The 15,086-nt window shown below is 36.9% G+C and overlaps 1 protein-coding gene across 1 annotated transcript; it reads right to left on the reverse strand.

Annotated features, from left to right (window-relative positions):
- Positions 1–2,104: 2,104 nt before the first annotated feature.
- On the reverse strand, positions 2,105–14,847 carry rgs14b (regulator of G protein signaling 14b). Its single transcript, XM_051878100.1, has 15 exons — positions 14,637–14,847; positions 14,065–14,086; positions 9,658–9,827; positions 8,567–8,659; positions 8,320–8,463; positions 6,689–6,886; positions 5,736–5,844; positions 5,568–5,611; positions 5,294–5,485; positions 5,075–5,151; positions 4,542–4,668; positions 3,705–3,780; positions 2,900–2,952; positions 2,706–2,808; positions 2,105–2,618 (listed from the first exon to the last, which is right to left on the reverse strand). The coding sequence occupies exons 1-15, from the start codon at positions 14,679–14,681 to the stop codon at positions 2,362–2,364; spliced, it is 1,710 nt and encodes a 569-aa protein (XP_051734060.1). The 5' UTR covers positions 14,682–14,847; the 3' UTR covers positions 2,105–2,361.
- Between the last annotated feature and the right edge of the window lie 239 nt (positions 14,848–15,086).

A 15,086-nucleotide genomic window follows, 5' to 3' on the forward strand; every position in this document is an offset into this window, starting at 1 on the left:
GATATCCACACAGCTCCGGGGGTTTAATAAGCGAAGCGATGCGTTTTGTGTAAAAAAAAATAAATAAATAATATATATATATATATATATATATATATATATATATATATATATATCCATATTTAAAAACTTTAAAAACTAAAATAACTAGCTTTCGGCAGACAGCTGTACACATGTCGACTTACGCCAAAAGAGTAACCCCTGACGCGATGTAGGAGTAGCGTAAGCTTTCAAAAAAATAGGGCTGGGCAACAAACTCAAGCTCCTCTTCTCTTTTACCAAATTCCTCTGACATTTCTCTTTAAATATTCTCGTTTTAGACTTCTAATTTGTGACCGGTGTTTTGTTTTGCTCTCTCCTTTCCACCTACGCGTTCGTCAATACTTCAAGCGTCGGGTCAGAGTTCACTCTTGATGTGTACGGCCGTCTGTCTGAAGCTAGTTGTTTTAGTTTATTAAGTTTGAAATATGGATATTTTTCTTACACAAACACAATCTTTGCTTCAGAAGGCCTTTATTAACCCCACGGAGCTGCGTGAATATCTTTTATGATGGATGGCTGTACTTTTTTGGGCTTCAAAATCTCCAATCCTCTATGCCATTTTAAAGCTTGGAAGATCCAGGACATTATTTAAAATAACTCAGATTTGTCTGAAAGACGAAAGTCATATACACCTAGGATGGCTTGAGGGTGAGTAAATCATGGGGTAATTTTCATTTTTGGTGAACTAACCCTTTAAGCCTAGTAGTAATGTTTTATGAGAAGTAGGATAACCATATTCATCCACAGTCAGAGCCGAAGCACAAAGAAAACAATGTTCTTCCGGAAAATGCATTCAGTTTTGTTTTTTAACTGCTAGAGGGCCAAAAGTTACATAGTGTACCTTAATCATGAAATATCCATTCAAGCATTTTAGGCTACCATTGTAGGTAATGCAACTTTTCCTTAACCGTACTGCCTTAGTTTAAAGGTAATGTAAAGGATGTTAGCTATTCTAAAACTTCTGCCAACTACTTAAAGTGTTAGTTCACCCAAAAATGAAAATAATGTATTTATTATTCACCCTCATGTCGTTCTACACTTGTAAGACCGTAAGATCCAGAAAGGTACTAAAGACATATTTAAAACAGTTCATGTGACTACAGTGGTTCTACCTTAATATTATAAAGCGACGAGAATAATTTTTGTGCACCAAAAAAACAAAATAACGATTTTTCAACAATATCTAGTGATGGCCGATTTCAAAACACTGCTTCGAAGCTTTACGAATATTTTGTTTCGAATCAGTGGTTCGGAGCGCCAAAGTCATGTGATTTCAGAAAATGAGGCTTCATTTACGTGATCCGAACCACTGATTCGAAACAAAAGATTCGTAAAGCTTCAAAGCAGTGTTTTGAAATCACTAGGTATTGTTGAAAAGTCGTTTTTTTTTTTGTTTTTTTTTCGCACAAAAAGTATACTTGTCGCTTTATAATATTAAGGTAGAACCACTCTACTCACGTGAACTGTTTTAAATATGTACCTTTCTGGGTCTTGAGAGGTTCAGTGACATTGCTAGCAATAAAGGCCTCACTGAGCCATCAGATTTCATCAAAACTATCTTAATTTGTGTTCCAAAGATGAACAAAGGTCTTACGGGTGTAAAACGACATGAGGGTGAGTAATAAATGACATATCTTTCATTTTTGGGTGAATTAACCCTTTAAACATGTTTTACCTGTCAAGCAGAAAAAAGCTCAGCATCTGTTTTCACGCTCTTAGGCAATTAAAAAAAAAAATTGTCTTCTTATTCCTTTTCATTTTCTAAAAAATGTTGACAAACCGTGAACATTTCACACCCTTCTAAACTAAAGTAACCAAACTAAAGTCCATCTATCATGCACTCAGATTCCATCTTCCCATAGAACTGCCTGCTGAAAATGCTCAAAATGACTGAGGGTCAGAAAATGTACAAAGAACGACCACTTTATGTAACTACGTAACTAATGTAACGTAGTAAAGTGTACACAATAAAGTGTTACCAAAACCATTTTCTAATGGTTTTTTGAAAACCTCAATGAAAACTTTAAGGTAAGTACGCAATGAATGTCTTCATGAAAACAGATTGTATTTGAAGAATGTATTTTTGTTTTGTGAGACAATTTGAAATAAATACAAGCAGCTGGACATTAACATGTGCAGAATCACATCTACTGTAAACAATATTTCATAGCATTTGCTTTTATATATATAAAAAAATCCTAATAAAAAGTGTCCATCATTAAAGACCGTCACATTCGCATTCCTAAAACATTATTCTCTGTTCTTCATGTTCCAGTGTGACTGATCATTGAAGCAAAGGATGTAACAGGTCCATTTAGCTCACACCACAGTTTCTCGGGCCGGGTTTGAGCGCTGGCTCTCAGATGATTCTTCCCCTAATGTGTCTGATTGTCCTGCAGGAGAATCCACTTCAAGAGACTCCATACTGGAACAGGACTCCTCCAGCGATCTGTTTGTCTCACCTTCCTCCAGGGGTAACTGAAGGAACTGAGGCAGCATTAGATGTTCTTTCTTCAGGAGTCCTCGCTGATCATCAGCACTGCAGCCCTGAGCTCGGTTTAACAACTCCACCAAACCTGAAAGACCCAACACATTTAGATAAGCATAAGATATGCGTTGTACTATAAAGACCAGCGAATAGAAACAAGGTAATCATCTTTTACCCTCCATGTCATAGGTTCTCCTCAGTCCAGGGTTCTTCTGTCGGGCAGTTGATCGAGAAATCCCTGGAGGGAACATGTTCGCATCCACAGCACCTCTCCGATCCTGGTGACAGATGCAGAAGAGGTTATACCTCAGGGAAGGACTGAAGAATATCGAGATATTGAGATATGCCGTTCTAAAGCTATAGACTCACTTGTAACGAAGGAGGTGCGAGGTTCCCTTTTGAGCTGCTGGCTTGATCAACACCTGCAAGATAGATTAGATTGATCAACAGCTTAAAATTTTAGGGTGAACTGTACCTTTAGGAAGACTGATTCCAGGGTATATAATTTAGGAGCCAAACTGGTTATGCAATCAGGTTTAGTGCTGTACAGGGAAACAGTTAAAGGGCCCACAACAACAACACAAATGGAAGGTGACATGTTCTCCACAGTGGACAGCACTGAGGCTTTCGCACAAGGGACGGAGCACAAATCACTTGGATCATTGTTGGTCCATTCAAGCTCAAAGAAAAATTCCAAGGCTCAATACAATATCTGTATGTCCGTCTGTCCATCCGTCTATCTCTGTATCTATCTATCTATCTATCTATCTATCTATCTATCTATCTATCTATCTGTCTGTCTGTCTGTCTGTCTGTCTTTCTGTCTATCTTTCTTTCTGCCTGTCTATCTATCTATCTATCTATCTATCTATCTATCTATCTATCTATCTATCTATCTGTCTGCCTGTCTGTCTATCTGTCCGTCTATCTATCTATCTATCTATCTATCTATCTATCTATCTATCTATCTATCTATCTATCTATCTATCTATCTATCTGTCTGTCTGTCTGTCTGTCTATCTATCTATCTATCTATCTATCTATCTATCTATCTGTCTGTCTGTTTCTGTCTGTCTGTCTGTATCTGTCTTCCCACTCAGTAAATTCAGTTGTTCAGTAGACCTACAATATGAAACCTATAAGAGGTAGAATTTAAAATAGAATTGTTACATACGTCTATCCAGAATTAGTGTCTTATTGGCCAGAGAGGTAACAGCTGTGTTCATACTTATTAACTGTCCACTTCCACTCTGAAAACAGAGGACAAAAATGATAAAACATGTGAGAATATGGCTGACGTAATGCAAATGAAATACACAGATCAATGTCATTTCTAATAGTATTTATTAATTAGGATTAGGATTGTATGACAAGCAGTTTTATTAGCATTTAGTATGTCTAAATAGCATGAAGTTAGAGTGAGAGTCATTGGTTTGCTCACTTGGTGTGAAGGCACAATTCTTTGTTGCTTTGTAACATAAGTATTGTGAAATAAATTAAACTGAATTGATGTTAGCATACATTACTATGAAGAATACTAAAGAGCATGTGGAGGTTTCTTATGCATATAGACCAGTGGTGGCAAACGTCAATCCTGGAGAGCCACAGTCCTGCAGAGTTTAGCTCCAACCCTGATAAAAACTCACTTGCCTGTAGCTTCCTAGATTAGCTTGTTTCTTGATTAGCTTGTTCAGGTGTGTTTGTTTAGGGTTGAAGCAAAACTTTGCAGGACTGTGGCTCTCCGGAACTGATGTTCGCCACCCCTGATATATAGACTATATTGTGTTTTTCATTTTTCTGTGTGTTAGGGCTTTGATAAACATGAAAACATGAAATGATTTGTTCAATACTGGCACTGTCCTACTTTTGCAGCTGCAATTTAAAAACTAGAGAAACAGGAAAATTTGTGAATGTCTCCCTGTAAGCTTGTGGTCTATCAAAAAAAGGTCAAACTATTAACTTTCAACAAAAAACAAAATCCTTGTTCCAGTCACTCTAAGCCTCCCCTCACCATGGTAACAGTGGCGTCCTGTGACCTGAGTCGGTATTTTTGAAGAATATTCGCAAGGGCGTCCTGCAGGGTCTTATTGGACTTCACCACAATGGCCACAGTCTTACCTGCGAATGCTACTTTTACCCTGTACAAGAAACACACATGCACATATTAACACCCGGCGGCGACAGGCAATTCAAACAGATTGTTTGCATTTAAAGGAATAGTCCACCAAAAAATGAAAATTCTGTCATCATTTACTAACCCTCATGTTGTTTCAAACCTGTATGATGTTATTTCTTCTGTGGAACACAAAAGATTTTTTTTTTAGGAATGCTGGTAAATAAACAATTTCGTTTCCCCATTGATGTTAATTGTATGGACAAAATAATGGAATTCAACCAAAACTTATTGGTTACCAACATTCTTCTAAAAATCTTCTATTGTGTCCCACAGAAGAAAGAAATGCATACAGTGAGTAAATGAGTAAATGATGCCAGAATTTTCATTTTTGGGGGACTTTTTTTTTTTTTTTTTTGCACAACACTCACGCAAATGTGACCCTCAGTTCCAAAAACACCTGCTGATCCTTCAGCATAGAGCTGTCCTGGTCCAATGACAGTGGTTGCTATAAGTGACACCCAATGGGAGATCACAAAGAAGTATATATAGGTAAATAAGAAGGTTTTTAGGATAATAAGAAACAAAATTCAGGCAAATATGTCCACATTTTACTGGTAATGTACATGTAAATGTTTTGCGCTTCTTACTTTGTCTTTGCCTTGTAGATATATAATGATGTCTGACAGAGGAAGGCCTCTTTTTTCACATACACCAGTGAGCATTTTGCGGACAGTGACACCAGGTCGGGCCGGGGTCAGAGATGCCGTACCATCAGGCAGGAAAACACAGCAGTACTTATCAACCCCTCCGTCTGCAGAGCGTGCCACTAATTTCTCAACCTGCAACAACAGATAAATATTGATACCAGTACTGCTATGGCATTGTATAATGCTGGTATAAGCAGACTTTGTAGCAAGTTACCTCTGAACTCTTCACAAGTCCAGTCTTGAAGCTGATAGGTGATTCTGGAAATGGCCAATAGAGAACATAGATCTTATTATTAGACGGTCTAAAGCTCTATTCTTAGTTCAGTTTGCTCCATATTAAAACCATGTGTGGGTTAGGTGGGTTTTGACATCATAAATTCACCTCCCCAGGACCCTCTCTTCTCTTTGCGTTTGTCCTTTCCTATTATGCCTGGCAGATTGACCTTCCTCCTTTCTACCACATCATCAGCCTCTGGCTTCACCTTTAACCTCTGGAAAACAACAAACTCATATAAATCTCTTATTAAAGGGATAGTTCACCCAAAAATGAAAATTGAAAAAATGAAAAAACTCATGTCGTTCCAAATTCGTAAGACTTTTGTTCATCTTCAGAACACAAATAAAGATCTTTTTGATGAAATCTGAGAGCTTTCTGTCCCTCCATTGACAGCTACGCAACTACCACTTTGAGGCTTCAAAAAGTTCATAAAAAGATTGTAAAAGTAATCCATATGAATCAAGCATTTTAGTCCAAATTTTCTGAAGAGGCACAATCACTTTATATGATGAACATATTGAATTTAGGCTTATATTCACATATAACCATTCATCAGCTCACATTATTTATGGTAAACGGAAGCTCAAGCATGTTTGCTTGCCATGCAAGAACCAATGAGGTTCATTCTCGTGTGTTACGCAGCATGTTTGAGCTTCCACAAGAGGTTTGTTCTCATGTGTCAAGCAGGTTCGGTTGAGCTTCTGTTTATGTTCGCTGATCAATGTTTATATGTAAATATAACCATAAGTTAAATCTCTTCATCATAGAAAGCGATTGAAAATTTGGACTAAACCGCTCAATTCATATGGATTAGTTTTATAATCTCTTTATGAACTTTTTGAAGCGTCAAAGTGTCATTTGCGTAGCTGTCTATAGAGGAACAGAAAGCTCTCAGATTTCATCAAAAAGATCTTCATTTGTGTTCCGAAGATGAAGAAAAGTCTTATGGGTTTGGAACAACATTAGGGTGAGTAATTAATGACAGAATTTTCATTTTTGGGTGAACTATCCCTTTAAAATAAAACACAGTCATATTTTACATTGAGATATCCAGTTACCTCCTTAGTTTTATCGAACTTGACTTGCTCTCTGGGTGAAGTGCTGCTGGTATTCATTGCTTTCGTTGATGCGAGGGGTTTGCCACGAGCATCCAGCCCTGGCAGAGGTCTACCCTCCACATTAGCTAACATGCAGCTTTGATAGAGCTGTGAGCGCACGAAACGAGTATAGCTGTCAAACTTCATCAGTTTAAAGATCTAGAAGGGGAGAGAGAGAACGAAGAGGATAGGTAAGGACACTTCTGCTCAAGAGGGAGTCAACGGAGGGCGGGCTCTTGATTTGATTGCTTTTAGCTCTGGAAAATTGAGTCATGATTGCCGTCTGTTCTTAAACTAAAGTGGTTTGCCTCACCTCATATGACACAACAAAAACATCTTTGTCATGGATGGAACAATACATTCAATATAAGACATTCTCCATTCTCAAGCCTCACAAATGGGCAAAACTACAATTGCATCCAGTGTCGCAGATGTGTTTTTATTATTATTATTATTATTCTTTTTTCGCTTGTTTGAGAGATGCAAAATCTACTGGTTTGTTGTTGAGGCTGAAAGCATTTGAAAAAGACTCTTAATATGGTGCATTTTTGCAGTGAAGACAATTTTGCTGATTATAATGGGAATGCTTTAGATTATCTTATTGCACAACTAAATGGAACTCTTTATGCACTTGGGATACTGTCATGAGCAGAGACTCCTAAACTTTTTTTCTTGAAACCTTGTGATGAAATTAGTTATTTGAGATACCCCTGAAATATTTAGTAATTTTTCTGAATTTGGCTATATAACCTGATACCAAAAAAAAGTATACCTTTAATGCAATGTATATCGTTTTGGATAAAAGCATCTGCCAAATGAATAAATGTTAATGTAAACTTTTTTCTGCCTTTAATCTAAGACAAAGTAGTATTATCAAAGCCAATACTGCAGATTTTGATAATATTAAATGTGAGATTTCTGAAAATATAATGGTATAGCTATTTTTTAACATTAAATGCTGCAATGAATCACTTTTTTTTTTTTTTTTTTTTGCTTTCCATTTCTTAACAACAATAAAAGAGCATAATCATTAAAAAAAAAATATGCATAGTTCTATAATATGCATAGTTAAGTCATGAAACTCTTTCAAGTAGCTGATTGGTTTTCTCAAGCCGGCAGTACAGCCAATCAGTGTCTCTTTCTTATCTACACAACCTTTATTCACATCCCACTCAGTACTGTGCACAATGAGAATTGAGAATTTCTGTCCCTCCTCCTCCCCAGCACCACCTGTCTAGATCTGTTACGGGGATCTCCCTACCGTGCAGCAGCATGTATACTAATCCCTGTAATTCTGAGCATGTTTCAAGTCTTTGCATATGCTAGCAGCAGCGTAGCAGATCTAGCTCACCAAGTTCAATCCTACCTGCACTCCGTTCTTATCAATAAAATGTTCTTGAAATCTATTTCGAGAGTTGTCATAATTGAAATAAACTTTTGTCAAACACTATAAAACATTAACAGAGATTAATAAAATATTTAAATTTTGGAGATTTGTTTAGTATCAGAAAATGATATGTTTTATTTTTTTATAAATTACACAAAAATGTATTTTAATTTAGCACATTTCAGTCTAATATGATATCACATACCTGTTGTTGGGCTTTTTGAAAGATGTCAGCATGAGGGTTTTGTACATCTTTTTCCTCGACTCGTACCCTGTCATCTATGTTAATAGGAGAAGTTGCGTTGCTGGACAGGAAGTTGTTATAAATTGACAACGCCTCCCTCTTGAGCTAGGGCCAGAAAACAAATGTAATATTTACACTTTCTGTAGGAATTAGAAAGGAAAAGAAATGATGATAAAATAGTGGTTAGATATACAATACGGAGATTTACCTGCTCAGTTTGATAGGGCGGTATCTTGCGAAACTTTTCACACGCCAGCCAGAATAAGATGTTCTCAGCACTGACCTCAGATTTCAGAAAAGCCTATACAGATAAAATGTTACTGTCTCTTTAATGCTAAGAATATCCCCAAATCTGGATGAACTGCATGTGTCAGTGGGCATAGAGACATGATAATTACCATCACCTGTATTATTATTAAAAACAAGACAATTTAATTTCTGGTTCTAGCTGGCATCTCTGTTGGCCACCAAATGAAGAATTCACAGAGGTTTATCCATCTCAGAGCTCTCTCACCTAAACACCCAAATGTTTCCTTTCCCCCCTCAAACTCTCTTCCTGCCTCCCTTCTGAAACATTCTCCACACCTCCTCATTTCCCTATAATTACAGTGACTCATACCGTGGGTTGTTTTCCTCCTCACCTCCTTTTTTTCTGATTTTACACATTTCACAATGAATCGGGTTGAATTGCTTGCTCTGCGTGGTCGGTAAACAAATGAGAGTGTCGAGCAACATGGCAGCAGCTCTATCTACAGCACTCTGTTTATTAAGAAGTGAATAAGTGCAGAAGTATATGACGTGTACAGTGAGAAACTAGAAGCAAAGTGCTTATTTAGAACACAACTTCTGCTTTTCTCTGAGTTAGACAGTCAGCCTGTTGCATTCAATAGATCTGTTTGTAAATCACCAAGAAATGTTTTGAAATCAGCCAGTTTTTAGGGCTGTCATTCGATCAAATCTATTAATCAAATTAACTGCAACTAATCACACTTATATCAATATTACCTGAGATGCCTGTAGAAGCATTTGAAAGTGGTACTTTTAGTTTGAATTGGTCCAATTGCATTTGTTTGTTTTTTTAAAGCACTAAACTGACAATATTAGAAGTTATAAATAGATCATTCCAGCAACCTTCCCACTCAAGTGGGAAGAACCATTAGAAGAACCATTAGTGAATGAAACCTACACAGTAAACAAATCAATATCTTTCCCTAAAGTCCATTCATCTGTGTGCTTTTTTATGTCCAGAAATATTCACTCTTAGTGCTGTGGCTGTGCGAATGATGCTTGTTTACTCACCGTGAAGTAGCGTACGCCCATGGGGTCCTCCAGCAGCCTCTCAAAGCTGACGGCCCAGCTGGCCACCTGACCCACCCCTCTGGTCCCTTCACTGGGCACAGTGGGCAGACTGGAGTTACTGCTGGAGTACTGCGTCCCTGTGCGCTCATCAGTCTCCAGTGCATTCAGTTCTAACACCCATGAGAAGAGAGGATGTTGAGAAGATTGGCATTTGAACTTAAAGCATTTGTATGTATTGTGAGGGTCTGTTTAAGTATCGTCCCACTTTACCTTAACATGTTATATAAGATTTTACATTAACTTTCAGGTAAAGTGGAATACTTTTTAAAATGGTTCTGATGGTTCACTATCATTACTATTATGAGCGAATATGAACCATGCCATTCGACAACAGTAAGAGTTTGGATACACTTCTGAAAAAGAAATGCACTTAATTGTGTGTGCACTTGTTGTGTACTCTTAAAAGTAGTCTATGTTTAAAAAAAAAAAAAAAAAAACTGTACTTGCAGAAAATAATATTAATGAAATAAAAAGCCTCTTAAGTGTACTTAAAGAGGGTACACTTTTATGACTGCTTCTTAAAGGGTTAGTTCACCCAAAAATGAAAATAATGTCATTTATTACTCACCCTCATGTCGTTCTACACCCGTAATGGCGCGTTCACACCAGACGCGAATGAAGCGTTAAGCGCGAGTGATTAACATGTTAAGTCAAGGCAAAGACACGATAGACATCCTGCGGCGCGATTCGTGCGAATGAGGTGGCGCGAATGATGCGATTCGGCGCGAATGATGCGATTCGGCGCGAATGATGCGATTCGGCCGAATGATGCAGGCGCGAATTGAGCGTTTCGAGCGTTTCAGTTGAAAAATCTGAACTTTGGCGAATAATCGCGCCGCGTTAACCAATCAGGAGCTTGCTCTAGTAGTGACGTGATTACGACGTAGCGAGCGGAGGCAGAAATCCGAAACAACAATGGAGGACAAAATCATTGTCGCTGTATGTGGATACCCGGAGCTGTACGATACATCTTCGTACTTTTATAGAAACAGGAATAAAAAGGATCTTGCTTGGAAGAAAGTGAGTGAGGAGGTCGGACAATCTGGTAAGTTGTAAAAAACGCTATTTGAGCTATATATATACATATTGAGACTACAAGCTAGCTAAAGTCGGCAAATTGAGCTTATTCGGCGTATTTTAAAACTACTTTCCCCTCCCATGACGCAAATTTGTGTCTGTTGTGAAGAGAATTTCACGCGCGAATGAAGCGAATTTCACGTGTGAATGAAGCGAGTAAACTCAAAATGTTCAAGCATCTAACTATGCGCGAATAGCGCAATTTATTCGCGCAAGTCGCGTCTGGTGTGAACGCCCCATAAGAGCTTCAAATTAAGATATTTTTGATGAAATCCGATGGCTCAGTGAGGCCTCTATTGCCAGCAATGTCACCGAACCTCTCAAGATCCATAAAGGTACTCAAAACATATTTAAAACAGTTCATGTGAGTACAAGAGTACTTGAGAATATCAAGTGATGGCCGATTTTAAAACACTGCTTCGAAGCTTTACGAATCTTTTGTTTCGAATCAGATATTGTTGAAAAGTCCTTATTTTGTTTTTTTGGTGCACAAAAAGTATTCTCGACGCTTTATAATATTAAGGTAGATCCACTGTACTCACATAAACTGTTTTAAATATGTTTTGAGTACCTTTATGGATCTTGAGCAGTGCGGTGACATTGCTGGCAATAGAGGCCTCACTGAGCCATAGGATTTCATCAAAAATATCTTAATTTGTGTTCCGAAGATGAACGAAGGTCTTACGGGTGTAGAACAACATGAGTGTGAGTAATAAATGACATAAATTTCATTGTAGGGATGAACTAACCCTTTAACTTAAGTACACTTTTAAGTACTTTGTAATCATCACAAATTAAAAGTTTTACTTTAAAGTATATTTTTAAATCATTATGTTTTAAGAATCTTTTGTATAAGTGCACTTATTTTGATGTGTTGACTAACATACTAAAGCACTTTGATTATAATTTATCAGTAACTGTAGTGTTATTCTATATTATGTTTAAAGTTAATATATTTTATATATACTAAATTGCAGCTACACAGTTCAGAATACCCAAAAAGAAAACTCAAATTTTTTAAGTAAACAATAGTTATAAATAACTAAAAAAAATTAAGTTTAATTTTATTTAATGTTTAAGTCCACTGTACTTAAAACTTTATGGTTAAGTGTTAGTTAGTAACAGCACACCAGTATGCGCTAATGTAACCAAACTTGCATGAACTGTTCATCAACATGCAGTATATATAGCCTTAAAGTTTCGCAGCCCATTCTTGACCTAACCACAGACACTACTCTTCACCAAGACCCTTACCCTACAAAACTTCAACATCACAAACACCTTTAAATAACAAAAAAGCAGAACATTAAACAATAACACATCTTCCTCTGTATCAATCTTGTGCAAAAACACACACAATAACACTCAATTTCACCATTTATTCTCCTTACACAGTGTGACGCAAAGCATGCTGGGAACTTGAAATCTGCTGCAACTCAGTTTAATGCTGAATTGGTTCTTTTGATAACGTCGGTCAGAGCAACAACGTGACGTGGATGATGTCACAATATATCGCTCAGTAAACTTAAAAATAATAATTTAAGTATAAGAGTTTAATCAAAAATGTTGAGCTGACGGAAGCTCAAGCATGTTTGCTTGACGCGTGTGAGAACCATTGAGGTTCATTCTCGTGTGTTACGCAGCACGTTTGAGCTTCCACAAGAAGTTTGTTCTCACACATCACGCAAGTTCGGTTGACCTTCTGTTTATGTTCGCTGATCAATGTTTATGTGAATAAAAGCCTAAATTAAATCTGTTCATCATGTAAAGCGATTGTGTCTCTTCAGAAATTTTGGACTAAACCACTCAGTTCATATGGATTCGTTTTACGATCTCTTTATGAACTTTTTAAAGCGTCAAAGTTTTAATTGCATAGCTGTCTATGGAGGGACAGAAAGCTCTCAGATTTCATCAAAAATATCTTAATTTGTGTTGAACGAAGATGAACGAAAGTCTTACAGGTTTGAAACAACATGAGGGTGAGTAATTAATGACAGAATGTTCATTTTTGGGTGAACTTTCCCTTTAAGTGGGTCAAAAAAGCACTCTAATTGCATTTAATATAAATTTAAACTATAATAAATTTTATTTATTATCTAACGTGTACTTTTTCACAAAGGTTTTTTATCCATTAATGGTCTAATAGTAGTGGTGCTATAGCACAGACATGGTAGTCTGTGTGTTTCTTCTTATGGTAGCTGTTTTTACATTGTTTCTAGGGTAACCATTTCGGTCATTAGTTGGATAAATGAGCGATCAGATGGACTACCAGCTGGTGGGGCTAAGATTGAGAAATTTAAGCAAATATTACACAGTTTTCCAACAGGGACGTTACATTTCATAGAAGAAAAATGTTCTAAATATAAAATATTTACATGCATGCTACAAATTTAAATTCACAGCAATCCAATTTTTGCTGTTGATCTGTCCAATTTTATCTGAAAAAAAAAAAAATATATATTGCATCAAATATTTTTTCCGATATATTCACATTTAGAAGGGTTTTGGTATTACAAAAAAACTAGTATCAGTGCTGAAAAAAATTTGCATAATTTTTGATAATCAGTTCCTCAGATTATCTTAGGCTGTGGGAATGTGTGAGACATGCTAATTAGCTCATCAATCTGAAACTTCTTTTTTGTATTTTAGGCTCAAAACACTGACATTCTCTGTTTAAATGTAATGTCAATTAAAAAGCACGTTTGTGCATTGCTAAACTGTCTGAACCCAAAATCTGTTGATGACACTTTTTACAGTTCTCTTCCTTTATTCCGACAATTCACTCGTCACTTGTTTTTGTTGCACTGATATGCAGTAGAGGAATTTCCCGAACATGAGATCGAGTCACACTTTATGAATGACTAGCATCAGACGTTTGATGATTATACGGGTGCTATCGATGATTGTCTTCACTTCCAGACAGTCACATGACTTTCTATACCTCTGTCTGTCTGCCTTTCTGCCTACCAACCTGTTTTTTTCTCCCAATCTCTCGGTCTCACAATGACACTTGAACAGAGAGAGAGAGGAAACTGATGTGACTACACCTGCCCCCCACCCCCAAAACCGGATGTAAACAAGTCAATGGTAAAATGATAAACCCAGGTGTATGACTGCATTAGTGCTGTTTGCTGGCCACGTGGATAAAGTATAAAAACACACGGCCGCACGGACTACTGACCTTTGTTTTCACCATGGTACATTTGATGAAGGGGAACATATCATTCATCCTACACCTCCTCTAAAAAACATTATTAATGAATAACTCACCTCCATCTGAAACGGCCAGTGTCTGTAGGAGAAAATGAAATGATATCAAACAGAGTTGTAAAGAAGTACACTAAACAAAAATATGTATGTTGGATCATAGCGTACTTTCATCTGTGGTATAAGTGACTCAATTGAAGCACACATTTCTTGGAAATAAATGTGGTTTGATTCAATGCCTGCAGGCGATTGAGACACAAAAGCACCAGATAGACCGAGTGAAAGAGTTCACACGAGCAACAAAATGTGACAGACTATTGGAGTCTGAGATAAAATGGCTGTTCCTTTTTCCCTCAAACTGGATATTAACTAATATTATTGTTCTCTGATCTTCTCATTCCTGAAGGATAATGTAGTAGAGCTTACATTTTCAATGATCTGCGTTAAAAAAATCAAGCAATAGTGCTTAAAACAATTTTTTGCCCCCTGAATGAAAGTAAGTAGTTGCAACTCAAAATTAGTGAGTTCAAAGGCACTTATAGTTTGACATGATAAGGTTAAAAAATACTGTGACAGCGCTGTGTTTGAACACACAGAACTACACATAAATATATAGTCAGGCTCTTTGAACCTACCTTAAGTCCGTTGAATATCTCAATGTTATTCCCTTTTAGAGACATATCCTTGGAATCACATGTACTTTAGTTTATTGAGCGCATGAGTGAGTTGTTTCTGATGTGCTTTTGAGATGGCTCTCTAAACAAAGTATAACTTCCTGCTCGAGCAGGAAGTCTTACCATGGTAACATGCCGCAAGAGGAAGTGTGGGCATGTTTCAGACAGAGCTCTTTTTTGAACTTTTTTTTTTTTACAGTGAAACCATGGCTGCAGTTCTTCCATCATTACATAATGAATAAGGTCATTCGTGTAGAAAAACATTAACTGGAATGAAAAGATTAGGTATTTGTGAAAATTAACATTTGTTTGTTTTTTTGTTATTGACATGTTTTAGCATGTCAATAACAACGGTCATAACATGTTTAGACTCTGAAAGAGCACACAGCTATTAGATAAAACATTATCACT

The sequence above is a fragment of the Ctenopharyngodon idella genome, chromosome 21 (assembly GCF_019924925.1).
Source record: "Ctenopharyngodon idella isolate HZGC_01 chromosome 21, HZGC01, whole genome shotgun sequence".
In the NCBI taxonomy this organism is placed as follows: Eukaryota; Metazoa; Chordata; class Actinopteri; order Cypriniformes; family Xenocyprididae; genus Ctenopharyngodon; species Ctenopharyngodon idella.